The sequence below is a fragment of the Pholis gunnellus genome (assembly GCF_910591455.1).
Source record: "Pholis gunnellus genome assembly, chromosome: 21".
Lineage (NCBI taxonomy): Eukaryota > Metazoa > Chordata > Actinopteri > Perciformes > Pholidae > Pholis > Pholis gunnellus.
Window position 1 is genome coordinate 17,717,080 of NC_136548.1, and position 25,230 is coordinate 17,742,309.

At 41.6% G+C, this 25,230-nt stretch overlaps 5 protein-coding genes across 7 annotated transcripts; 3 read left to right on the plus strand and 2 right to left on the minus strand.

The window, feature by feature from the left end:
• The first annotated feature begins 839 nt into the window (after window positions 1–839).
• calcoco2 (calcium binding and coiled-coil domain 2) lies at window positions 840–8,409 on the plus strand. Of its 2 annotated transcripts, none has more exons than XM_079182473.1 (15): window positions 840–973; window positions 1,680–1,850; window positions 2,416–2,518; window positions 3,574–3,734; window positions 3,958–4,083; window positions 4,174–4,299; window positions 4,376–4,459; window positions 4,544–4,653; window positions 4,759–4,828; window positions 5,480–5,647; window positions 5,727–5,915; window positions 6,406–6,543; window positions 6,633–6,807; window positions 6,905–6,930; window positions 7,242–8,409. In XM_079182473.1, the coding sequence occupies exons 2-15, from the start codon at window positions 1,686–1,688 to the stop codon at window positions 7,404–7,406; spliced, it is 1,806 nt and encodes a 601-aa protein (XP_079038599.1). In that variant the 5' UTR covers window positions 840–973; window positions 1,680–1,685; the 3' UTR covers window positions 7,407–8,409. The 2 variants fall into 2 exon arrangements, with proteins under 2 accessions (XP_079038599.1, XP_079038600.1); XM_079182474.1 differs by having other exon boundaries at window positions 7,245–8,409.
• snf8 (SNF8 subunit of ESCRT-II) lies at window positions 8,410–12,805 on the minus strand. Its single transcript, XM_079182484.1, has 8 exons — window positions 12,610–12,805; window positions 12,220–12,270; window positions 11,308–11,446; window positions 11,118–11,222; window positions 10,859–10,931; window positions 10,600–10,741; window positions 9,718–9,792; window positions 8,410–8,776 (listed from the first exon to the last, which is right to left on the minus strand). The coding sequence occupies exons 1-8, from the start codon at window positions 12,661–12,663 to the stop codon at window positions 8,639–8,641; spliced, it is 777 nt and encodes a 258-aa protein (XP_079038610.1). The 5' UTR covers window positions 12,664–12,805; the 3' UTR covers window positions 8,410–8,638.
• Window positions 12,806–13,916: 1,111 nt separating this feature from the next.
• msl1b (MSL complex subunit 1b) lies at window positions 13,917–19,037 on the plus strand. Of its 2 annotated transcripts, none has more exons than XM_079182476.1 (9): window positions 13,917–13,980; window positions 14,519–15,211; window positions 15,314–15,513; window positions 15,697–16,058; window positions 16,160–16,224; window positions 16,316–16,383; window positions 17,023–17,147; window positions 17,229–17,301; window positions 17,474–19,037. In XM_079182476.1, the coding sequence occupies exons 2-9, from the start codon at window positions 14,609–14,611 to the stop codon at window positions 17,562–17,564; spliced, it is 1,587 nt and encodes a 528-aa protein (XP_079038602.1). In that variant the 5' UTR covers window positions 13,917–13,980; window positions 14,519–14,608; the 3' UTR covers window positions 17,565–19,037. The 2 variants fall into 2 exon arrangements, with proteins under 2 accessions (XP_079038602.1, XP_079038603.1); XM_079182477.1 differs by having other exon boundaries at window positions 15,697–16,016.
• A 250-nt stretch (window positions 19,038–19,287) lies between these two features.
• chmp2a (charged multivesicular body protein 2A) lies at window positions 19,288–22,537 on the minus strand. Its single transcript, XM_079182485.1, has 6 exons — window positions 22,411–22,537; window positions 21,312–21,479; window positions 21,036–21,215; window positions 20,817–20,947; window positions 20,248–20,309; window positions 19,288–20,153 (listed from the first exon to the last, which is right to left on the minus strand). The coding sequence occupies exons 2-6, from the start codon at window positions 21,477–21,479 to the stop codon at window positions 20,032–20,034; spliced, it is 663 nt and encodes a 220-aa protein (XP_079038611.1). The 5' UTR covers window positions 22,411–22,537; the 3' UTR covers window positions 19,288–20,031.
• Window positions 22,538–23,181: 644 nt separating this feature from the next.
• mrm1 (mitochondrial rRNA methyltransferase 1 homolog) lies at window positions 23,182–24,773 on the plus strand. Its single transcript, XM_079182480.1, has one exon. The coding sequence runs from the start codon at window positions 23,369–23,371 to the stop codon at window positions 24,566–24,568; it is 1,200 nt and encodes a 399-aa protein (XP_079038606.1). The 5' UTR covers window positions 23,182–23,368; the 3' UTR covers window positions 24,569–24,773.
• The last annotated feature ends 457 nt before the right edge of the window (window positions 24,774–25,230 follow it).

The following is a 25,230-nucleotide window of genomic DNA, read 5'->3' on the forward strand; positions in this document are numbered from 1 at the left end:
TCACAAAAGAGCCACTAACAGGCACATCATTTGATTTAATTCAACCCAGCAGGTGTACGAAAGGGGATTTGGAAAGACATCAGGTTAACATGCCTAATACACAATTAGATAAATATATAAACAAATACATGATATAAATGTAGCCCTCGTAGAATGGAACTTTGTCATTTCTATCACCTCATCTTTACGGCAGTTAGTGTTTCCAAGTAAAACGTCCTATGGCTGATCTGTTGGGAGCCTGTAACCAACATAACATTCAGGTCTAAACTCACTAATATCAGTGTGTCTTATAATACTTATAAGCCTAAAACTATTATAAGGATTATTGTAACACATTCTGTGTCACATGTAATGAACTGGACTTGTTCCACGGCGGGAAAGAATTTAGCTCCCTCTTGTGTTTTTATGTCTCACTGCAGAGGAGAGGAAGGAATTATGTTTTTATATTTGGCCTACATTACCCATAATGCAGCACACGGGTCTACACAGAACGTCACTTCTGATGCCTTCATGGACAATTGTAAACAAAGCATTAATGTCTTTGATTTGATGAAAATAAAAAAGTACAAGGGGGGGTTCTTGATCAAATATAAGATAATCAATTGTTGTGCTGCAGTTGTAGTACGAAGTGTGAAAAAGGTCAAATATATAGATTGGAAAATAAAAGATGTGAATTAAAATGTACACCATTATATATATATTATACATTTAACAGTGAGGATCGTATTTATATTAATAGTTAAAGCCTTTTCTTCAAACGTTATTAAATGCTTTTTAATGGTATAATCCCTTTTAGGCAGTCAAAGAAGATCGGTTTGAATATTTGCATTTTAAAAAGCAGCGGACTACTTTACGTGCCCGTGAGTGCGCATTATACAAATGTCCGAGGAGCACCTGAATGCAGCACAGCGGCTTGTTCCGATGAGCGGAGCTGACGGTCGATGTCTGTGCGGTGACGAGTGACAGACAACATGTAAGTTTTATGTCTTTATCCGACACATTTATTATAAAATGTAGGTTTTTTACGACTTCTCGTGGTGAAAACAGTGTTTTGTATTAAAAGTCAATATTATATAATGTCTCGGGTGCGGTCTCTTTAGCTTGCTTACTTTCGGTTTCTATATATTTTGTTTTAAATCAAGCTTCTGCTCTTTAAAAGTTTATACAACCGATTAAATGTCATCTCCGGGTAGTGGGGAGTCGTTCTATGTAAACATTTAACATTTTCAGCGCTGGAAAAAAAGGTGTTTTTGAGTTAATGATGAGATATTATAAGTGCGCACAAACAACAACAACAGGAAGAAGAAAGCGCAAAACACCGGAGACTTCTGTGAAATCACCTGCGGTCATCAATCAGACTCGTGGCAGTTTCATCATTACTCTTTATGAACAAATAATCAGACAAACTGCACCTCGATTTGCACTAATATCCCAAATCCATTGTTCTTTATTTTCATATATATTCTTCGATATATATATATATATATATATATATTGTACATAGTTGTTAAATGTTTATGCTTAGTTTCTCTGTTCTACTTTGTTGTCTTTAATGTCCTTGTTTTTACATTGTTCTTGTTTATTTGTATATTATACGTTGAGAGCAATGCGTAAACCGGAGTCAAATTACGCACACATGGCCAATAAAGCTGATTGTGATTCTGATATGTTTACTGCAGCTCGGCATGGAGAGCCCCAAAGACGCAGCTGACTCCACAGCACGCACCTTCTCCCTGGTGGTGTTCACGGACACCCCGTACTCATACCCGCCCTCAACACCCGTCACCTGCTGCTACACCCTCACCACCGCTTACCAGTCAAACCCCCGCGACTGGGTGGGCATTTTTAAGGTGAGGAAACTATATGAAAAGTAGTTTTTATTATATGGAAGCCCATTGCTGACAGTAAAATAAAAAAAGCATCCTGTTAGTATTGTTTTTAATGAGAAACTTTCTCTGAATAATGACTTAGTGTCTCAAAATAATAACTTAATACCTCAAAAATAATTATTTACTTAGTATTTTGAAATCTTGAAATAATGACCTAGTACCTCAAAATAATTATTTATCTCAAAAAGAATTACCTCTCACGAAAATAGTGACTTAGCATCTCAAAATAATAATTTGGTCTCTCAAAATAATGACTTAGTATCTCCAATGAATGCCTTAGTATCTCAAAATTAAGGACTTAATATCTTAAAATAATGAAGTCTTGAAATAATGACTTAGTATCTCGAAATAATAAACTTTGTCAGAATAATGAGCGAGTATTTTCTCATTACTTTTAGATACAAGTTATTATTTTGCGATACGAAGTGAGAAAAGATCACATGACTACTGGATCTTTTTTATTTTTAAATCATTGGTGGAATGTATCTGTGTGTTGCTAAAGGAATCTGCCTCTCTTCTTGAACAGGTGGGGTGGAGCACAACAAAGGACTATCATACCTTTGTGTGGGTGGAGACAAGTCTGGATGTGGTCGGGCAAGAGTCCGCCACAAGGCAAGCCGTTTTCACAGGTAAGAAATAGTTTCACTTCTACCGCAGGCTGCAAACGCTTGGTCGTGTTTGTAATGTTCACTTCCTGAACCCACTGAGTGTCTCATGTGTAAACACAGTTTAAACATAATTAGCAACATAAATCTGTTTTTATGAGCCGTTATGACGGACGTCAGATCCTCTGGCTCAGTGTTGTTGATCACATCCTGTCAGCTCTTCTCTGAAACTAGAGTCACGTTTAGTTTCTTCACGCTCGCTCAAAGCTCACATCACAGTCTTGGTGTTTTTTAGACTCGCGGTTCCCAAACTGTTCAGCTTGAGCTCCTCTAATAAGAAGTAATGTCGACATAACGTTGTGTAACAGAAATGTATTTTTTGCTTGTTTATTCCTTTAATTGTCATGTGAGGTTTGGTCTAGATTTCTGAGAGATAGATCTGTGACGATCTTTGCGTGTGACTTCTTAAAATAAAGTTTACTTGTGACCCGTTTTTACAGTTTATGACCTCAGTGTGGACTTTAACTGTGAGCAGAGTCTTTCTTTAGCAGATTGCTTCACTTCAAGGGTTTTTAGAGGCCTGAACAAGTGAAAGTATCCATCATTTCACCAGAGAAAGCAAAAAAAAGAATACAAATAAACATTTTATATAACTTTTAAATATTTATTAATCCTGTGATTCTATCTCGGGACATCCACCCCAGATTGTGAACTGCTGACGTATCATATTTAGTCTTTTACAGATGCCTCAATAAAGTACTTATTTCAATGATTGACACATTTAAGACATTTCAGAAGCATTTTAGTTTAAAATTTAGCCCCAAAAATTAGGGTTATTGAAATCCTTCTGATGTGAAGCTCAGTGGTTATTTATTAGTCAATTGACAGAAAATACATCAGCAACAATTTTCGAGTTTTGAATCATTAGAATGAACATGGTTCACTATCTTCTGACATTTTATAGACTAAACGTCCACGACAAACGATAATGAAAATAGTCTTTGGCCGCGGTCCCATAGACGAGTAAATAAACCAACATGCGGCTCTCTAAGCGGTCCACTCTGCTCTCGTCCCATCAGAATACTACCTGCCGAAGGACGAGCTCGACTTCTACCAGTTCTGCTACGTTGACAGCGCCGGTCAAGTGCGCGGAGCCAGCACTCCTTTCTGCTTCAAAAACCCGGCGGGGCTAAACCCGGAGAGCAGCATGGACGAAGACCTCATGGTTATCACCACCCAGGTATCCAATCTGAGCAGCTCAACGGGGGGGAAACGTTGTTCTGTGTAAACAATCGGACAATAAACGACTGATGAGGAAATATTTTATAGTCTAGTATTGTTAAACGTGTGGTAGGGTTCTTTGTAAAAGATAAAACTGTTTTAAATGTGATAGACAGATGTCAGCCAAAAGACCAAAGCAAATAAAAGCTTTGTGTTGATTTAATGTGTTCTGTTGAAACCAGGAGCAGGTTGAACTGAGCCGACATGAGAGAGCTGAACTGCAGAAGGAGCTGGATCAGATAAGGGGGGAAAATGAAACCTTAAAAAACAATCTACAGATGGAACAGCAACAAGCCGCCAGCATGAAGGTCGATAGAGATAAAGAACAGATTTCGCAACAGCGAGAAATGGTTAAATAGGAACTTTGATATTTGACACGGCGTGATTTATTTCTACAGGGGCAGAATGAACAGAAAGAGAAAGACATGAGTCAGCTGGTCAGAGAAAGGGATCAAATCAAGGAACAGAATGCAAACTTACAAAGCATCTTACAGCAGAAGGTGAAGGAAACGGACGGCTTAAAGGTTTGTTTTTTTCAGTCTACGAGTGAAATCAGTGCCACAGTTTCAGTGCGATACCTAACTTTGGTGTTACTACCAGGAGGAGATGATGAAACAGCAGCGTGACGCCGCGGAGCAGAAGAATCAAAGCTTGAGTTTAGACGGCGCATCAAGACAAAATGAGGTGAGATCGTGTTTTTGAATCTCTTCAGCTGTTAGAGGCTCTTGACAAAATTTCGTGCCGATCCTTCATGGTGCAATTTCTCAGACGCACGTTCAGGACAAATACGACCGAGCTGTGATGAAGATCAAGCTGCTGAAGGAGGAACGCGAGCAGCTGAGGGGGAGAGTCGATGCTCAGAGTGAGGAGAACGCCACGTGAGTCAAGTCTGAACGTTCTTATCTGTTAATCAATAAAGTAGAACCTGTTGCGTAAGTTTTTCTGGATCCTGACAGCTTTTTTTCTTGCGTGTGGTTTTTAAGATTAAATTCCAAACTCAGAGAACAAGAAAGGGAAGTGTTCAAAATGAGAGACAGCATCCAGCTGCTTCAGGTGAGTCTGCTTAATGTTTTAAAGGATAAAGCTGCTGTTATGTTATGGTTTTCTTGTTGTTAACAAATCACATTTATAAAACTCTTACTCTGCCTGTGACACTCATAGCCGAGCACACGCTGCTACTGAAGATGAATATCTTCCAAAACAGCTCACAAATGTATATATAGAGAGGCTAAATCATTTCCTAAAATAGCCCGTCAACAAACAGGAGAACGTCTTCCTGTTATTCATTTCTTATTATAGTAAAGTGTTTTATAATCACAAGGATGCCGATTATTAACTATGTTAACAACAACAACATGATCATATATGTACTTTACATTGTAACGTACAGGAAAATGTACTTGTAAGAATATACGTTCACCGCTGGTTTTGTTCTTCTTAAAAAGGAGAAAAACACAAAATATGAGCAGATCGATCCCATAAGAGCAGATAGTATCAGTACAGATCATAGAGCGGCATCACCACTTAAATCTGCTCAGAAGTGGAACGCATCCCATTATAAACACTAACAACAATGGGACTGTTGTATTGACGTGATCTGACAAGTCATCCAGGTCAAGATAAACCCCAAAAAAAAGGTCTTGTGACGATCAGTTGGGTTCAGTATTTGTTCCTGTATTGAAATGTGCTTTTACCTTCCGGCAGGTCGACCTCCAGAGCGGCGAGAAAGAGAAGGAGAGGCTCTCTGCAGAGCTGCTCAGGTCGCAGAGTCTCGCACACGAGATGGACGACGTGAAGAAAGAGAACCAGGAGTTATGTCGGAGGCTGGCGAGGCAGATGACACTGCAGAACTGCTCGGATGACGACCTAAAGGTGAGATAAAATAAAAACAATTACAAAATGCTGAAGTTCTTTTTAAAAACAACGGATGACACGACGATGTCTTCTTCAGGCGAAGTGTGAGACTCTTGACAGCCAGCTGCTGGACGCTCAGAGGAAACTGGCGGCTGAGAGGGAGGAGACCAAAAACGCAAAGAGACGAGCCGAGTGTCTGGAAACGGAGCTGCAGGAGGTCAGGGAGCAGCTGGAGAAGGTGGCCTCGACATGTGGGGACGCACAACGGATAAGTAGCAAACAAGAGGTAAACTCAAAAAGCATCTGCAGAAACCAGATATAACGTGAGAGCGAGGCCCTTTAGTTCCAATAAAAATACATCTTAATGCTGCAAGATACAATGAAGGCAAACTTCATCAAGAAGGAGAAAAGAGAGAGAATGAGACAGAAGACAAAATGTGAAACCAGACAAATGTTAAGAGTCCCTTCATTCTCTGCTCTGGGTGGACATTACTCCATTACTCTTTACATTGATAATAGTTGTTGAGACTTTGAGGGAAGCTGCGTGAGAGCTGTGCACAAAACCAGCTCCGTAACCAGACGAACATCTTTAGGTGCACTTGTGTCTGAATGGGAACAAATCCCTGCAGCAGCTTCAAACCTCTCGAGGAGAGACTGAAAGCTGAGGAGGCTGTTGGAGCTACAGATGAATGCACATGGGTTTTAGAATCAAGTGTAGTTGTTCAGGTGTCCACATACTAAAAACTGAGGCTCGTTTCCCCTTCGTTCTTTTCCAGCTACAGCTCGTGATGGAACGCGATGCGATGGCAGAGGCACGTGAAACGCTGGCAGACAAAGAGAGCCTGATAGAGGAGAAGGAACAGATGATCCTGCTGGTGAGACACGAGAAAGAAGAGCTGGCCAGAGAGAACCAGGTACACTCACACAAACATGGTCTGCTTTCAAGAGGGTCGCTCTGTGATGTGAGACGCTCGTTTTGTTTGACCGGTATTTATTCCGTCAGACGCTCATGAGTGACATCGAGGGGCTGCGCAGAGCTTACGCCGAGCTCCAAGCGCCTCCGCCCGCCGACTCGCCTCACCTGCAGCCCGACGCCGACGCCTCAGCAGCCAGCGACTCGCAGCAGCAGCAGCAGCAGGAGTCACCTGAACAGGCTGCCAACCCGTATGAGAACATTGGTGAGGGACTGAAAATATTTATTTTGATGTTGTCACAGCAGAATATATCTATATATTTTAATTAATCTGGTATTAACTGATTTACTTTTCCTTGCAGACGTGGGTGCAGACACAGAGGAAGAGGTGAGTCGAATTATTTTAGGCCACGACCTCACCTGACCCATCGCTCACACCTTTCCTATCCAAAGCATGTCGTCAGCGAGCGCTTGTGTTCATATTTCTCACTCGTCTCTCCATCACAGTGTAACAATCAATGTAACACAACCTTGAATGAACTAGTTGGTAGTTAAGGGTTAAAGAAGCTGAACTCAACTCTCACCCCGAGTGTGACTCCGTTGTTGTTCACCGTTTTATTTTCGTAGAGGACTTAAAACATAATCCGCTCCCTATTTCGTTACCGCTCCTGAAGTGCCGTCTCTATTTTCTGCCCGCAGCAGTCGCTGGTGTGTCGACACTGCCAGGAGTGCTTCCCCTGCATAACGCGCCACGAGCTGGAGCAGCACGAGCAGAGTCACCGGGTGTGTCCCTTCTGCACCATGATCTGTGACAACATGGAGCAGTCGGTGTTCGAGGATCACGTCTACAGCCACGAGCTGTGAGGGCCGATTACGCTTCAGTCAATAAATGAACGTCTTACAAGTCGGGTTGTTCTGGTGTAAAAGGGCCGCACCGATATTAGTACACATCTTTTACTGCAATTTACTTCACTCTTCACTTTTTTTCAAAGCATACTGTTTTGGGGGTTTTGTTTCCAGCCTTTAGGGTCCTCGTTTATTTTAGTAAAAGTAAATCACCGCATAACTGGGCATCGTTTGAAATGTTTTGCTACTTCTGTACCAATACTCAAAACCCTTATTTTCATTTAACAAATGAAGCCAAAGAGCTCAAATGTAAAATTAAAATAGTCAAATTATCTGCTGGATTTATAACGTCTGTGTGGACGTTCTTCAGCGAGAGTGAAGAACACATAAAACTTGTATTGTGTAACACCTGCGAGTCCAAAATAAGCCGCGCAGCAACAAACTTAAAAATATTTGGAACGACTTTGAGAGTTGTTTGAGGGAGAAATGTAAGTTATCTAAATATAAAAACGAGAGTAGAGCCCAGTCCTCCCTTTGTTTTGTACAAAATTAACAAAGTTCTGTTTTTAAATCAAACTTTTAAAGAAGAAATAAACGTGATTATGAATCTGACCTCACATTCAATGTCAGCTTTCAGTTTGATCTTTAGGACGCATTTCAAACCTTTTTTGTTTACTTACGGTATGCTTTGGAAAATAAACAGCAGTTATTTATATATATCATTTGTATTAAAAAGGCTAAAACATGCTTTAACTGGAATGGTCCTTTTTAAAAAGTTATAATTATAAAGTTATAATTAAAAATAAAGCATGTCACATTTAACAGTTCTTCATCTACAGTATAACGTTCCACTCTTCATCCTTCTGGGGAAACTATGATCTATAACTCTGATTGTTTATTTAACTTCTGTTGATTTTAGGATGTGTGACAGAATGAATTGTTGATGCGAGGATGAGCGATGGAACAAGTGAATGTATGTAAAGGGTCCGCTGAAGTAATAAAAACCAAGTGGTAGAATGCAGCAGATGTAAAGTTATTTCTTTATATATAAAAACAATTACATGTTTGACTGTCTGTTGATCCGTAAACCGCCCATAAACCGTGACGCCAGCGACCCGACACTGAGGTCCGTGTGCAGCGCCGCGTCTAAATAAAGTGAGCGCACTCGTTGCATAGAAGAAGGTTTTCCCTCCTCGAGTCCAGAAAATGACCCCGGAGGGAGCGTCGACCAGCCGGCTCCGTTTTTTTCCTCAAGGCGTCATCTGATTGGCCTCCTCGGGTGTGACGTCCCGGGAGGTGAGCTCAGAGAACAGAGCGGGCAGCCAGTACTGAGCTTCTTCAGCGGCCTGAGAGTCCAGCCAGGCCAGGCCTTCCTTCAGCAGGTGATCCTGGAGACATGAAGCGTGGAGGTCAACGGTGCTGCTGCAGAGTTCACCGGCTCACATTTAAGACTTTAAGAACCTATTTATAGCACGTAGAACGCAATTAAATATCGGTTTCCTCGTGCACATCATCCAAAGTTAGAAAGTGTGATGATAGTGACGACATGGCCAAGATTTATTATTCTTTATTTTCAGTATTTCCCAGCTGTATAGAACAATAATTTAAGGGGTGAAACTAATGAGCGATTATCTTCATCGTCTATTAATTATTTAGTGTAATAAATGTTTAAAAACTTTGAAAATGGCATTCACAATTTCTCAGAACCCAAAGTGAGTCTTTAATTTGCCTGTTTTTTGTGCTACAAACAATCAAAATAATCAATTTATTGTCAAATATGACAGAAGCAACATCAAAACCACTCGTGTGAGAAGCTGAATCCTGTATGAATATTTGCTATTATTGCTTGAAAAACAACTGACAGGATTTATGGAATATGTAAATAGTTGCCAGGAGATTTTCTGACACACTAATTGATTAACTGACTCGTGTTTTCAGCTCTTAATGATCCACAAGTACATAATTAATCAAATTAACACAACTGGATAAGCAGCAGGAAATAGATGGATTAACCAATTTAAAATGATTCATTAAAGATTTAAAAAGTGACATAATGAGACGACGACCTTTCAAACTAACAGTGACACCAGTGTCACAACAATTCTACTTTAAGTTTTTAACTTTAGAGGTTTGTAACGTCTGCTATCAGATATAAAAACATGTTATGACAAACTTTAAAGCCTACAGCCGGCAAGAGAGAATATTGAAGGCTTTTGTGAATGAAATGTGAGACTTTTAACTGAATTCAATGACCTGCAGATGCTCTGTTTTAGTCCATGTCATACATAGTGATCTGAAATGAGCTAAAATGAGCTGATGAAGCACTTACCAGGACGTGACAAGCCCGTTCCTTCTCCCACTTCAGACTCTCCTTGATCTCACTCACTGTGACGAAGCCCTTTTTCTACCAACGAACAAACAAACAGACGTCACGAACAGCCACGAAAAAAACGCCCTTTTCAGACAGAAAATGTGTCAAATTGCCGGTTACATGTTTCTGTTAAAGTCGTGTCTTTAGTATTCAAACACACAGTTGGTCTCTTTAGCTGTTTAATTCGACAGGAAGATTAGGAACAGAGCTGCAGAGCTCGAGTGATATTTGACACTTGGAGGTGCAGCTACAGGAGGACAGCGACACCTAGTGATGGATTATTAAACTGACTTCATTCTTAACTCTTATTCTCCACAACAAGAGGGGGAAACACATTTATATGGACTGATCTGAGACAAGAGATTATTAAAATTGACATATTTATAAAACAAGATGCACCTTTAATACTTCTCTCGTTGTTTCACATCGTGCAGCTGTGGTTTTAATGTTAATGACGCAACATTTGATTCAGACATGTTGGATTTTTTGACTTTTTAATTCAAACATGAGACCGTTAAATAAATATGTCTGTAAATTTAGGAGAAACAGACAGAGCAGCAGCATGTGGACGTATTCTAGACACTTCAAAAGATCTATATCAGCTACAGTGTAGACTATATTTACAATATTTTAACCACTTAACCTTTCATGTTTCCATCTATGATCTATTCAAAGCCCTCAGACTCCATCAACAAAAACAGGAAGTTTACCTCTCAGAACACAGGAGTTGCTGTCGGTCAGTTATATTTTGACTTTCAGTGAATCCAAACTAACCCTTTCATTCATGGTAAAAAAAAAAGAATCTGTCATATAAATGATGAACCGAGGAGCTGCTCTCACCTCGGCCAGCTGCAGAACTACGGTGTGATCCATGTTGAGCTCAGCTGGGACCGACTGGACCAAGTAAGAACCTCCGACAGGAATCATCCCAAAGCCGCTCCCCATCACCTTCAGCTTCTTTATGGCTCTCATCAAGTCATCTCTGGGACGCACACATTTAGTGATTTTAATAAATCATTGAATGTATGGACATATGAGCTTTAAATGATCCAGATAAGATGTCTGGAATGTTCTCTGATATGTGAAATATCCAACTTACTGGCTCACATCCTGAGCGTATTTACCTCTTCCCTTCAGGACTCTCTGATGGAGTTCATCCAAAGTAATAAGCCCTGAAAGACAAAACACACGTCGACGTTTAAAAGCCAGAAACATGATTAATCGTGGTATCTCCATCGTGCAGGTGCTCATAACTGGGTTCGTTGTGTATTACGCTGTTGAGATGCAGAACATCACAGATGGCGTTCAGATCAGAGTCGCCTCTTTGTAACCATTTAGTGTCCAGAGAAATGACAAACCTCCATTTCTGTGTTTCAGGGCGAGACACACTTCAATAATCTGCACGCCGAGCTCGTAATAGAAGTCTCCTACGCCGAGCATCTCAGACCAAAAACCTTTGCCAGCTGTGGAAGAGAACACAAAGTTATTTTAAACTTCAGAACACTTAAACAAAATGATCTCACAGATTATATTCCAAATGTTTCTCACAGGCAAGTGGGTCAACCCCAATGGTGGCACACATCTCCTGAAACTGAACCCTGAACTGTGAACTCTTTCGGATTTCTTGTTTGTGTTTGCTGGCAAACTCCTCCAGGTTGGACTTGAACGTCTCCAACTGCTTCGACATCTGGCAGAAAAACAGAAACAGGTGAATAAATGAAGAAGAGGGAACACCAAGAGACAAAAGTCTGCATTCTAAATAAATATATGGCAGTTATAGATTTGTAACCGTTTAAAAACAAACAATGTTATGAGAGAGATTCAGATAGTTAATGAAGCAGCTAAAATGTCTTGTTTTTTTATTTTAAGTACGAGCAGTTAATAAAACCTTATTGTTCCATTTCTGATTTACAAAACCAGCATTTTAGATAAATATCCAGCGGTGGAAGAAGTATTCAGATCTTGTACTTCAGTAAAAGCAGTATTACCACAGTGTACAAATACTCGGTTACAAGTAAAAGTCCTGCAGACAAAATCTTACTGAAGAAAAAGTGCAAAACTATCAGCACCAATATAAACTTAAAGTATAATGCAGAATGTTTATTATAATACTGAATTATATTATTTAATGCATTAATAAGTTCAGTATTTAATATTGCAGCTGGTAAAGGTAGAGCTTATTTTAATTACTTAATATGCTGCTTAATGAGTTATATTTTGTATTAATAATCTCAATCTGCAAAATAACTAAAGTTAAAGTTTATATGATAGTGGAGTAGCAGTATAAAGTACCATAGAATGGAAATACTTGAGTAAAGTACAAGTACCTCAAATTGTACTTAAGTACAGGACTTGAGTACTTATTTACTTTCCACAACTGGAAATACCTTTTGTATTTACTTGAGGATTTATTACATGGATAAAAGTATTTTTATTCTAAAAAAATGATGTTAAACTTACTTGGACAATTTGGTCCTCTGCCAGAACATTTCCTCTTTCCTTATATCTGGCCTAAATAGAGAAGAAGAAGAAGAAGAAAACATCTCAGGTTAGAAATGTGTTACTGTGAATAACTCTTTTACCAGCTCGGTTTTTTTAGGGTTCAGAATACAATATAAGCACATTTTAATAATACAAAATAACAAGATAATTCAATAAAACCATATGTTACCAAACAAAACAATAAATAAGTAAATATAAAATAATAGGACATACAAAATGAGCCACTCTTACTCCAAGCAGAGCATGAAAATGGCTCTTTAATCTAAGTATAAGATCTCATTAAGTGATAAAGATATCAAACATAACTATAAAGGTGTTATTATGGTCATGTAGTAGCTGTAACGTTACCTCAGCGAGCTTCTTTTTGGCAATAGCTCCCGCACCGACTCCTCTCCGATGCATTCTGCTGATGTCTAAACTACGAGTGTCTTTATCGCAGAACAATGTCAGTAAATAATATTCAACGTTTAAAGGTAGCTTAGTTTTTCGGGAAACGTCGGTTGATCAATGTGATATATAAAGCTTCTTCAGGAAAACTGTTTCCATTTTGAGTGAACGGAAGTCAACTACTTCCTCATTGGTGAGGTCAACCGTTTATTGTATAGCGCCCCCTAGTGTCCTGGCGAATATAGCAGGCCCGTATGGGAACTGCTTCGTTCTTTCTTCTTCTTTTTTTTAGGTTTATCGGCGGATGGCAAACAATGAATTGGAGCATTACCGCCACCAACTGGTATGGAGTGTGAATCAGGATGCATAGTACTTACAGTAAATAAAATAGTACTTAAATAAAATAAAATAAAATAAAAATAAGTATTTGTTGATAGAGTCAATCAATACATACTTATTCCACTACTGGTGGATATCAATATGACAAAAGGGTTTTTCGAAAAAACAATAATAGAAAAATAAATACTTTTCTTCAATTCTAAGCATGTATTCCTATTGGTGACTGTTATGTTCTGATCAATAGAAAAACAACACAAACCATATAATCATTAATACAGTAAAACAATCAATATTGAACTACCTCACCTCAAGGTGTTCAACACCTTTCCTCAGTTTACTTGGACTACCTACACCTGACAACATAAATATCATCAGGGAACATTGAACTGATCCTAATGTTGTTTAGTGCATCACTTTACATTCATTTACATTTATCTACACTACCTGTATTCATATTTAAACTATTTATTTTATAATATTGTGCTGCACGTTTGTTATTGCACTATATCTTTGTACCTTGTTTGCATCTCATGTTCATTTCTTCTTTTTTGTTGTTGTTTTGCACTGGGATCAGGTTTAAATTGATACTGTACTGCACTGTATACAGATAGCAGACAATAAAGTCTCTCTTATCTTAAAAATGCAATATTTGTCTCTTAGATGTAGTGGATTAGAAGTATAGAGTCGCATACAATGTTAATACTAAAGTACAAAAGTAAAAATGTGTCCTTCAGCACTTGAGTAACTGCACTTACTTTATTCTCCCACAGTTCATTACATCATAACAGTAGTATCATCATTACATAATCGTAGTATAATGTGTACTGCGTGTACTCTGTCGCCCCCTGCTGGCTGTTCCTCAACGTCAAAAACGTTCAAAACACAAGAAATGGCCATCCAACAAATTACGCATGCGCAGTAGTCGGCGCTTTAAAACAAGTCTTGAGGAGGGAACATGAAGACAGTTGCAGGTGGACTTCAATAACAGTCGAGGTAATAAATACATATAAAAATGCATTTTTTGTACAAAATACGTCTGTCCGATTGTTAGTGTTGTATTACACTTTGTCGTTATAACTGCGTGGCTCCCGGAAGTGCGTTTCTGTTGGTTAAAACTAGCCGGCTAAACGTTAGCCTAGCTAGCTAGCTAGCTTGTTATTGTTTTTCATGATTTCGCGAGAACCAAAATGGAGGCAAATGGAGGCAGTGTCGTACACAGCCACTCCCGAGTCCTCTTGTTTGAAGCACTCTCACTGAAATGTCCACCCATGACGCACCACACTGAGTTTTAAATCTAGTTTGTGTCTGAATTGGCTTCTGAGTACTTGTATTGCACTGCTAATGTAGCTTAGCTTCTATTACGATTTGTAGGAAAAGGATGCCCGGGATCAGGCACTGTGTCGCTGCTTTGGTTCTCTACGTTTTGTTCCAAGTATGAGTAGTTGGTGCATATATTTTACGACCAGCTCAGAGACCGTTTGCCTCCATTTAAACAGACAATAACACGACAAATCGGCTTTTTGTGCTGTAGGACGAGCAGCTGTCAAGTTCTCATGGGAGGTAGCTGTGGTTGAGATGCACCGCCGAGGCGCTGCAGGATGAGACAGCCGTCGTGGTCGCCATGACTCTGAGGTCCACACTGTTTCCACATACGGGATTCAAGCAGGACGCAGACACCACCGACTTCGACCAAGCGAGACCCGTGAGCCTCAAGAGGGAGTCCTGCGACTTCGTCATAGATGTTCAAAACGCACACGGGGGCGAGATCCCGAGCAGATCCAGAGACTTAGAGCAGAATTACATGACAAGCAAAGTGTCCCTCGCGCCCACGGTTGCAGAAGTAGTTCAAGGAGACAGTAACAGTGTGGGGATATTGTCCCCGGTGAGACAAATGGGGGGTGAGGGAACCCCAGTGAAAGGCAAACCCCTCTCTGCTGACAATATGGATAACCCTCAGATGGCTCTGAACAACAACCCCAAGGATGCAGGTGCGGATGACAGCGTGAAGGGGGTTGTCCTCCCCGGAGTCCTCGGCACCGCATCCATTGAGCTCTCCTCTGAAGGCAAGTGGAGGAACATCAGGAAGACCCCCGCCAATCCCCACACACAGGCCAACTGCCTCCGGCAGATTCTCCTCCTCCAACTGGACCTCATTGAACAACAGCAACAGCAGATGCAGTCCAAGGACAAGGAGATAGATGAGCTCAAAGCAGACAAGGAGACGGTATGTAAACTATTTTAGTATCTGCTATTAATGTGTCATATAATGTGTGGATTTATATATTTAAAGTGACGTTTATTTTGTCTCCGGCTTCTTCTTTTGCAGCTTCTGGCGCGTATTGAGCGCATGGAGCGTCGCCTGCAGCTGACTAAGAAGGACCCGCCACGCGACAAGCGCCTTTTCCAGCCCCTGGAGCCATGGACCCCCGACAAAGAGGACCTGTGGGATATGGATGTCGAGGAGGGTTCGCAGCCCAACGCGGCCACGCCGCTCCAGTTTAGTCGGGGTGGTAAAGGTCAAAAGAGGTAAAGGAAATAGCAGATAGCACTGAGCGTTTCCCATTTTACCTTTTGGTTTTAATCAAACTACATTAATTAAATGCATGCAGGAAAGGAGAATCTACATCCTGCCACAGTTTAACATTTCCTCCGTGCAATATTCAAAAGCGGTAGAGTTCATGACTCTAATTCTTCTCTTTGCACACGCAGGAAATCTTGCTTTGGAGATGCAAAAGTCCAGAAATCGCGAGGCAAAAGCGCCAAGCTCAGCCCCCTGAAGTCTGAAATTCAGCCGGGCTCTCCCAATCAGAGAGAGCTGCGCAGTAAGGAAACCCCAGAGAAGAGCGTTCCCATGCGGTCGGGGTCAGAACGGGATCTCATGCTCCCGTGCAAAGAGGAGCCCGAGCTGAGCGGCCATATTGAAGACCTGCCCTTCATGTCTACTACAGAGATGTACCTCTGTTGCTGGAACCAACCTCCTCTTTCGCCTCTGCGTGAGGCTTCCCCTAAAAAGGAAGAAGAGGTGGCCAGTGAGTGGACTCCTCATGTAGTACATGATATGCTGATTGTTTGTAAGCGTGACCTATATCCCATCTTCTATTCATTTTATCCATCAAATGTCCCGAATGCTCTGTCTCTGAATGACTTGATTTCCCTCCTCTCTTCCTCTTAGTTCCATCGTGGAGAGAAAATCCTATTGAGCCTCTGGACGAGGACCCCTCCTTTATACCGCCCGAGGTGAGCTGCATCTTAAATGTTAATGAAAGTTATCGCACTTAAAATCCAAAAGCTTTTAACTCATGAATTACTCGTGTGACTTCCCATCCAGCCGCTGGACGACAATGTGTTTTTGAAACGCCACTCGAAGCTGGAGTTGGATGAGAAGAGGAGGAAAAGGTACCGAACACTGACTTCATGTTTGTTTTTTAGGTTTGACCAGAGCTTGATTCAAACGCAATACTGGAGATTAAAGAATCGGATCATAATGTTATCCGATTATGTTATGATTTTTTTAAGGGTCCTTTAAGTTGGTTAAACAGTTGAGACACGATACGCAGTAAATGGGGAAATTTAACAAAATATTATAACAGTTAAAACCTCAATGTAGTTGGAAAATACATCATAATGTTAAAAACAACTTTTAAATAACACAAAGAAACATAAGGCTCAAATATAAAGAACAATGCAGCCCATAAGGCTTAAACTAAGTATACATCACTGTAATAAACACTAAGCTCTGGTTTTTGGTGAGGACAAGCTTGTAATTCCATTTCATATAGTGCTGATGTATCAGCGAGGTGACCAATGAATCTTCTGGCTCTAGTTTCCTTTTTTACCAGAGTGTTTGTATGTTTGTCCTAAATATGTACTACACTGTATACACAAGGTCCAGCTTTGAGGATGACCTTTAAAGGCTCACGATGTGTAAAAACGTAATACTTAATTCTCACCAAAACATGTAAATACTGGAGGCTCGAGATTTCTCTCTCGTTCTTTCCTCTTGCTGCCGTTTTCATCGACGGTCTGTGTCCTCAGGTGGGACATCCAGCGAATCAGAGAGCAGCGCATGTTTCAGCGTCTGCAGCAGCGCATGAACCGCAAGAAGGTCGTCCCGGAGACGGAGCCAGAGCTCTCGTCCTTCTATCCCGACACGGAAGACGGTACGTCTGCATGACTTGATACACAATTTAGCAACATCAGTGGGATGTTTTTTTTAAACTTGATTCTTTTGTTTCTGCCAGTTGAAACGATCGTGATCACTCCCTTCCTGCCCGTGGTTGCGTTTGGCCGGCCGCTGCCCAAACTCGCACAACAGTAAGTTTATCTTTGCTGTGAGGTTATGATCCATAACGTTATTGATCATTTATTACCCTGCTGATTCTGCACTGCTGCACGTTTTAGTTGCAATTGAAAGCAGTTGAGATTATTTGGTAAAAGCATGTTTGTAAGATTTTGGTGATTTGAACATTTGAACTGCCTCCTGCAGGAACTTCGAGCTGCCCTGGCTGGACGACCGAAGCCGCTGTCGCATCGAGGTGCCCAAAAAACACACTCCTCACCGGACCTGTCGGAAGTGAAGCCCCGTTGTGACAGCAGAGAGATGCCACTCCATGCCCGGATTAGAAAATGCTATATTTGTCTTTCCTGGTGTGTGTGTGGGGGGGGGAGACAAGTCGCTATGTATAGCTGCTGTTGCTTTCAGTCTGAAGTTTCACCGCTGACCAGCTGATCTCCTGCAGAATATTATACAAGCATGGCAGATAGCTCGATGTTTTTTGGTCTCGTTCTGATAAAAAGGGAGATTAAAATGCAACAAGATTACAGTCCTCCGCGTTAGCAGCTGTTTGAAGACGCCACATCAGTTTGAACTCTATGAACAGTCATGTGCATGTTCTGTAACACGTTTAAAATACATTTTGTAGCAGCAAAACGGATCTCATCACATAAAAGTGGAGCTTTCTGTCTCTTTATGCAGCTGACGGGAGAAAGTGGACTCTAATCTTGAGCGCATTCATGTCGGCGGTAAAAAAACAAACATTTTGACCTGAGAGTCGAGCTTGTGCTGTACGTTACGAGCAATATGCAGACTAACTTTCTGTTCTGGGTCGTCCTGCCACACAATATCTAAACCTGACCGTGTCGTGCTGTGTATTGCCTTTATCGCTGTTCGCACACAACTTCAAATACGACTTTATCAATGTTTGGTGTGATATCGGGAGGTTTGAGCCGCACTCGGCATGATTTCGTCCGAAATAATCGCAGTTCTAGTTTGAGAAATTTGACAAAAAAAGCAACCAAATGATTGTTCTGTATTCCTGGTTTGCTTCATGAAAACAGCAGCACGGATACTTCGACAGGCGGTCAAAGCCCAGTGCTCTGTTCCCTGTTCTGTTCCTATTAGTTTGTTTTTTAACGTGAGTTGCATGGACTCTTACTTAGCCGTTTCTAAATAAACAAACATGGTAGCATGGCTTCAGCCTTCGAAGGGAGAAGACTCCGCTCATCGGGCTGCAGACCGTCGTTGTTGAAAGCATGACTTTGGCCGCTCTGTTCGGCGAGAGCTGTTCATCACGACGCCGTCTGATAATAACAAAGTACAGCTTTGCTCTCCGCAGTACGCTTACATGCAGTAAATATTAGGCAGGTTGTGTGTTTGCATTTTGGTCTCCAGTTATCTGACGTTCAAGGGAACCGTTGTAGACGATCAATACGCTTTCTAGCTGTAGTTCTGTAGATGTTCGACATGCTGCCGGTTAAATCTCTCCCTCTGTGATACAAACCGTGTTTTCTTCTCTGCTCGACCTCTTTAAACATGCGATGCAACGGGCTGTCTGTGGAGGCAGGTTTTGGAAATGCAAAAAGTTGATTTCTTCTTCTTTTCTTTCGTTTTTTGTACATAGCTTCCAGAAACAAATGTACATAAAACATGGCTGTTATTTTTTTATTATTTAATGTTGAGTACATTCAATATTGTTCTATGATTGTATGTTGACAAATTGACAGTTTTGAAAGTTAAATTTTTTTGGAATAAAATTAACATGTCTACGATATTCTGGATGTTTGTGGTTTGATCGAATGGGAAGAAGTTGGGCAGATATTGAGATTTAAAAATAATCTGATGCGACACTATAGAGTTAAACTTACATTAAAGCGTTGATGCCACAGAGCTGTCTGCACACCAACTATCCTCGCTATCGCATTGCATTGTGGGATATTGTTTTCAAAGGCTGAGAAGTTATTTTCATGATAAATAAACAAACTTAATTTATAAAGTTTCTTCAAATCAGACGACCAGTTAAATCGTGAAAAAAAAGTTTATTGAATAAAGAAAATCAAAAACAGGACAGTTTCTCAAAAACAAACACAGCTGACTCATCATTTGGTGGAAATCCTGCAGATCTCAAAGACACGAGTCACCGGTGACTTTCCAAGAGTCAGCTGAATATACCTTTTATATATTTGTGTAAAATGAACCGTCCCATTAGTGAATTTAGACAGAACGGATGTTGAGATAACACTCTTTGTTCTCCATCTTCAGCTGAACCCAGACGACTGTCTCTAGTCGTCAAAAAGCTCCCGTCAGGTTTAAAACTGTATATTTTATACGACAAACCAGCCGGATAGAAAAAAAGTGCTGACATATAAAATATCCACTTCTGTCCTGTTACCTTTGCTTTGGGTTCTTTTAAACTTTTTGTTTTTAGTGTTAATTTAAAGTGTGAAAAACATCACGCTTTGAGAAGGTATTATTTACACAGACTGCCAGATAGATTTTCACTTTCAGAGAATTTGTGTCACTTGGCTTTCGTCTTAAACGAGACCAGAAGACGTGTGAAGGACAATGACCCTGACAGGCTTTTCCTTTTGTTGATAGAATACGTTATACAGGCATTAAATGGAAAAAAACACACCTCAGAACAAAAAAGCCACACACACACCTTCATAACACAGCGGAAGCAGCGAGTGCTCTGCCAGTTAATCCTTTGAAACAACCTAAACACAGAGATTGGAGTATGTTTGTATCTGCATTAACAACCACTCTGTTCAGTCTCTCCTGAGGTTATTCAGCCGCTCCTCCAGGTCGGCGTCTGCGTCCGCCAGGGCGGCTTGAGGCTCCACCTTCTTTCCTCCGGCCACCGACAAGCTTCCCCCGGTGCTCGGGAGATCTGAAACAACAACAATACGATGGGCCTCCAGTTATGCGACGTACAAAAACCAGACTAAAAGGAGCGCGCGTGTAGAAAATGGGATTTTTCTTACTTGACAGTTCGTCGCTCAGATTGAGACCCAGCTCGTCCAGCACCTGGGACACGATGGCGTCACTGAGCATGAGGAAGAGACACAGTCAGTGACGTATGACAGTGAATTCACAACATGTGGGAGGATGAGTTAAAGGGGCAGTCCACTCATTTAGTGTTGCACTTACTTACAATGTATTTAAATGAGAATATCGAAGCAGGTTAAGTCCTGACTTTTAGTCGCTATTATGGGTATTTTGAGGGATAGATGTCGGGATAAGAGACATAAATATTGTAATTTTCTTTCATTCCTCAGGAAAGTAATTATTATGTAATGAAAAATAACTGTAAGGACTAGTATTTTAACATTTTTGGGCGATGCGCTTAATTGCTTTCATGCTGAGATTTAAACAAGAAGGTAAATATGAAGCTGCAGCCAGTTAGCCTAGCTTAGCATAAACGACTGGAAACAGAGGGTAACTGCTAGCCTGGCTCTGTGCTGTTCTGCAGTCGTGTTGCTACTGTGAGCTGATCAGCAGAGACCGAAGAACCAGTCCAGCACAGCAATGTGGAACAACAGGTGGCCCTTACCTCTCGTCCTCATCGTCCTCATCACCCATGGCGTCATCGATGGCGTCGTTCATCATCTCCTCTTTCATGTCCATGATTTCACTCTGCTTTTCAAACTCCATCATGATCTTCTGGATCTGAGGCAGTTTCAGCTGCGGAAGAGGAACAAAACATATTCATCGTCAACATCTGGAGGTTAGCGGTTAACATTCCATCAAATGAGAGCATAGTGCTTCAGACCTGTCTGTTCATGGTGGCCATTGCTTTGGTGACGCCCTTCATGGCCTGAGCCATGCTGTTGTTGGACTTGAGCGTCTGTATCTTCAGACTGACGGCCTGAATGTTGGCTTTCATCATGATGAACTTCTTCACGTAGCGCCGCGTGCGGACCAGGTCCTTGGCCATGATCTTGACGGCATCCTGCAAGGAATTAACACAACACACACACACCGCATGTTAGGATCACAAATCTCTCTCTCATCATAAAACACAAGCGATCCTTCCTTCGTCTCCCACCATTTGTCCCTGTTTGGCCATTTTCTTGATGTCAGCGATGATCTTCTTCTCCTGCTGCTCCAGTTTCTGTCGCTCCCGGTCCAGTTCCCTCATGGCTCGGTTGAGCGCCCTCTGATTCTGCCTCAGCAGCTCCTCCGGAGTCTTCCTCTTCCCAAACAGGAAGTCCATCTGTTTGATGAAAACAGAAGGTCAATACAGACAAGTTCAGGAGGTACTGTTACAAACTAGTGCTGACATGATGAGTCAATTAATCAATTCGTAAACTGACAGAACTTGTTGCTCCTGTTGTGATTTTTTCGATCTTATTTCTTCTTGTGTCACTTTCTACTAACTCCACTAAAGCTCAGAGGGAAACATTGTTTTACTTCACTGTATTAATCTGGCAGCTTGAGCTGACAGTGCAGCTGAGACAATAAATGGATTAATCAATAAACAAAATTATTACTATCTTTTTTTCATGTATTACAATTGTGGAGATTTGCAGCTTTTCTTTTTAACACACTTAATAATTATTAGTAATAATAATAATAATATTGAGGTTTGGACTGTTGAAGGTGTCACTTTGGGTAATTGTGACCCAATTATTTCTCACTATTCTCAACAAACGGATAAAAGAAGAAAATATTCAGATGATTCATCCAGAATAAAACAATTATTAGTTATTATATATAATACAATCACATTATTCTAGTTTTAATACTTTAAGTACATTTTCCCGATTAAACTTACATACTTTAACTTATGTAACATGTATGGAATGTTAGACTTCTACCTGTAACCGTATTGTCAGTGTGGTAGTAGTACTTTTACTTAAGTACAATATGTGTATACTTCCTGTACTACTGCTATTTTTATACGGATCGGTAAGTTTCTAACAACGTTGGTCTTCATATAGAGTCTACAGTCCAGCAGATGATCTCTTTGTTTCCTGGAAAATATTACTCATCATTCAGTAATGTGACTGGAGGCCTGAAGTCTCCGTCCAGCCGTGTTTCAGCCTCTCAAATCAGCCTCAACATCCTCCAACAACAGTTCGTTCCATCAAACAAGCTAACCGCAGCTTTATGAACCCAAACCCCGGGCAGTGTGTTGCTCTCACCGTCGTAAAAAGTCGGTAATCCGGAAGGTTAAACGGTGTTTAAGGCGTCTTCTCCGACTTCCACTCGACACAAATTTGAACGATTATTTGTTTTCTTTCCAACACTTCCGTGTTGCGGTACCGGAAATGACGTTTGCGTATTCTTTAAAAAAAACGGACGTCCGATTTTTTGCCGGCGTCACGTCACGTGGTTCAAGTACGAACTACAGGAAAAAACACGAGCTTTCAAAATAAAATCCTTTATTTCATCGATCAGTGACATTTTCTTTAATACCGGCAGTGGTGGAATAAATACTCACAATTATTTAATATAGTACAAGTAGTAATACCACAATGTAAGTATACTCCATGATAAGTAAAAACCCTTTGTTCAAGCTGATTCAAGAATGTATTATATTATATTATATTATATTATATTATATTGCATGATATGTTCTTGTTCTTACATTTTCAATATACAAATACTTTTTAATGTTGCATCTGTTGTGCATGTGTAGGTCCAAGGTTCATTTATTGTCATTGTACAACACTGGGTTGAGGGTTGCACAACAAAATGCACTTGTAGTCCATTCATGCTAGACAAAAAAAACTAAAACAAACAAAAATATTATTGCTAGTTTATTTTTTTCTTTATTTGCATTAAGAGGAATTAAAATGTTTAATAAAAACAGCTTTTATTTTGCAAGTGAAAGGGCTCGACATCCGGTCATAATGTCGCACACTTTATGTAGGTGGATTGCACGTGCGTATATTCTGCATAAGCCACGAACATGTCAGCTGTGGAGCACAAAGGAGTTGCTGAAGGTTGAACAAAAGGAGCGCTTCATGCCGCATGCTCAGTAAACCTGCGGACACAACTTTTACGGATTAATGGACTTCACTGGCGGTTGAACCACGTGTCTCTGTGGCAGCTGCGCTTCTCCTCAGTACCTCTGGACATATTCACCATTATTTCAACATGTGGGTCTTCAGCATGGCCCATCAGCACAAGCTGCTCCTCGGTTGTATTAGAAGTTTGCACAAGCGTGCATCAATCTCAGGAGTGGACTCTCAGTTTGCCTCCCACCACGTCTCCGCGTCTCTCCTGTGCCCAGAAGACAGCGGCATCGACCCTGTGGGGAAGAGCCGACGCAGGGTGTCGATTACCTCCAGTGTCCAACGCAAGCCTGTTGGGTCTGATGGGTGGCAGAAACAGGAGAGGTCAGGTCAGAGTAAAACCTGGAAAAGGGAGATCCTGGAGTTGCAGAGGCCAAATCAGAGGAGGGAGGGCGACAGCAGAGTGTCCTCTGAACTCAGGAAACTCAGTCTGGATGATTTCCCTGCAGAGAAGGAGAGGATGGCGGGACAGAAGTCAACGCTGCACCCCACAGAAGACCACTATGAGGTCGTCTTTGGCATCGCCCCCTGCCTCTTGGCTCTCACTCAGGGCAGAAGGAAGGCCAGAAAACTGTTTGTGAAAGATGGCGAGGCCTCTCACAGGGCGTCCGTGTTGAAGGTGTGCGAGGAGGCCCATGGGCGAGGCGTTCAAGTGCAGCGGGTCAGCAAGAAAGATCTGGACAAGATGTCCTCTGGCCGAGTACATCAAGGGGTGTGTCTGCAGGCGAGTCCTCTGGGCTACCTCGCCGAAGACAGAGACTCCGCCGCGCCCAACGGGAGAGACCCCCCTCTCTGGCTCGTCCTGGAGAGAGTTCAGGACCCGATGAATCTCGGTGCCATCCTGCGCTCGGCTTATTTCCTTGGTGTGGACCGGGTCGCCAGCAGTGTTCGCCACAGCTGTCCGTTGTCCCCCGTGGTCAGCAAGGCCAGCTCAGGGGTCATGGAGGTGATCGGGGTGTACGGATACGAGAATCTCGAAGACATGCTGAAGTTGAAGGTGGCGCGGGGCTGGCAGGTGGTCGGCACGGTGGGGGCCGAGGCAGCGGAGACACCGATTCCTGTGACTCAGTGTTCAGACTTTCAGATGACCGGACCCACGGTGTTGTTAATGGGGGGCGAGGGGGAGGGATTGTCCCAGCAGCTGCTCTCTCTGTGCCAAACCCTTCTCACCATCCCAGCTGGCAGAGAGCTGTTCCCCGGTGTGGAGTCTCTCAACGTCTCTGTGGCTTCAGGCATTCTGCTGCACGCTCTGCTGTCCTCCAGGAGGTCCACCGGACAATGACCACCTTAAAGTTACTGTGAGGAACTGCAGTCGGCGCTCCGTAGGGAGGAGGAGGGATCTGCTCCTGCGGTCCAGGACGATGATATTCTATGTTTTTCTTCTCAGCAAATTCCAACAATGAATGTATCTACGAACAAGTATTGTTTGTGTATCAAAGCTTGATGTCTCTTCTTCCTCTGAGCCACAGAGCTCCATTAAAAACACATTGATGAGCCTCACTGTTGTTCCTTCATGAACACACACTGTAGTTTATTCTGACTCCATCACACAAACAATGTCCTGCTGCTACAAACACTCACTGGAACAATGTGGATTAATCCGCAGCTGAAAATAGTCCCCAACAAATCCCTTATTTCCTTCTGTTTGAGCGATGTTTGCTAAAAACTACAGTGGCCAGCTGTTTTAGGAAGTAACTCAGCCTTTTTATTACAAATGAAACTATCCATTTGTGACCAGATTTTAAAGATTTAAGTCTAAAGTAGAGTAAGAATTCTGAAAGTATTGTTAGATAGAGAAGAAATTTGACTGTTCTCATTTCTCGCTTTTGTGCCTCCTCGTCTCCTTGTGACCCGGAAATCAATCTCAGCGCTCCATCCTAATTCCTAGAATGCATCTCGAGGAGAGGAGGCTTGCTAGAGGAGCTATGTGCGAGGATGCACAGA

Coding starts and splice junctions, on each gene's coding strand:
- msl1b (XM_079182476.1), top strand. CDS start 14,609: ATGACTCTGAGGTCCACACTGTTTCCACATACGGGATTCAAGCAGGAC. Junction 15,212..15,313: donor TCAAAGCAGACAAGGAGACG/GTATGTAAACTA, acceptor CTTCTTTTGCAG/CTTCTGGCGCGTATTGAGCG. Junction 16,059..16,159: donor ACATGATATGCTGATTGTTT/GTAAGCGTGACC, acceptor TCTTCCTCTTAG/TTCCATCGTGGAGAGAAAAT.
- snf8 (XM_079182484.1), bottom strand. CDS start 12,663: ATGCATCGGAGAGGAGTCGGTGCGGGAGCTATTGCCAAAAAGAAGCTC. Junction 10,742..10,858: donor TACGCTCAGGATGTGAGCCA/GTAAGTTGGATA, acceptor TGTGCGTCCCAG/AGATGACTTGATGAGAGCCA. Junction 9,793..10,599: donor TAGTTCTGCAGCTGGCCGAG/GTGAGAGCAGCT, acceptor GTTCGTTGGTAG/AAAAAGGGCTTCGTCACAGT.
- calcoco2 (XM_079182473.1), top strand. CDS start 1,686: ATGGAGAGCCCCAAAGACGCAGCTGACTCCACAGCACGCACCTTCTCC. Junction 4,654..4,758: donor CAGAGTGAGGAGAACGCCAC/GTGAGTCAAGTC, acceptor GTGGTTTTTAAG/ATTAAATTCCAAACTCAGAG. Junction 5,648..5,726: donor GCTCGGATGACGACCTAAAG/GTGAGATAAAAT, acceptor TGTCTTCTTCAG/GCGAAGTGTGAGACTCTTGA.
- mrm1 (XM_079182480.1), top strand. CDS start 23,369: ATGTGGGTCTTCAGCATGGCCCATCAGCACAAGCTGCTCCTCGGTTGT.
- chmp2a (XM_079182485.1), bottom strand. CDS start 21,479: ATGGACTTCCTGTTTGGGAAGAGGAAGACTCCGGAGGAGCTGCTGAGG. Junction 20,948..21,035: donor TGGCCACCATGAACAGACAG/GTCTGAAGCACT, acceptor CCTCTTCCGCAG/CTGAAACTGCCTCAGATCCA. Junction 20,154..20,247: donor TCTGAGCGACGAACTGTCAA/GTAAGAAAAATC, acceptor TTGTTGTTTCAG/ATCTCCCGAGCACCGGGGGA.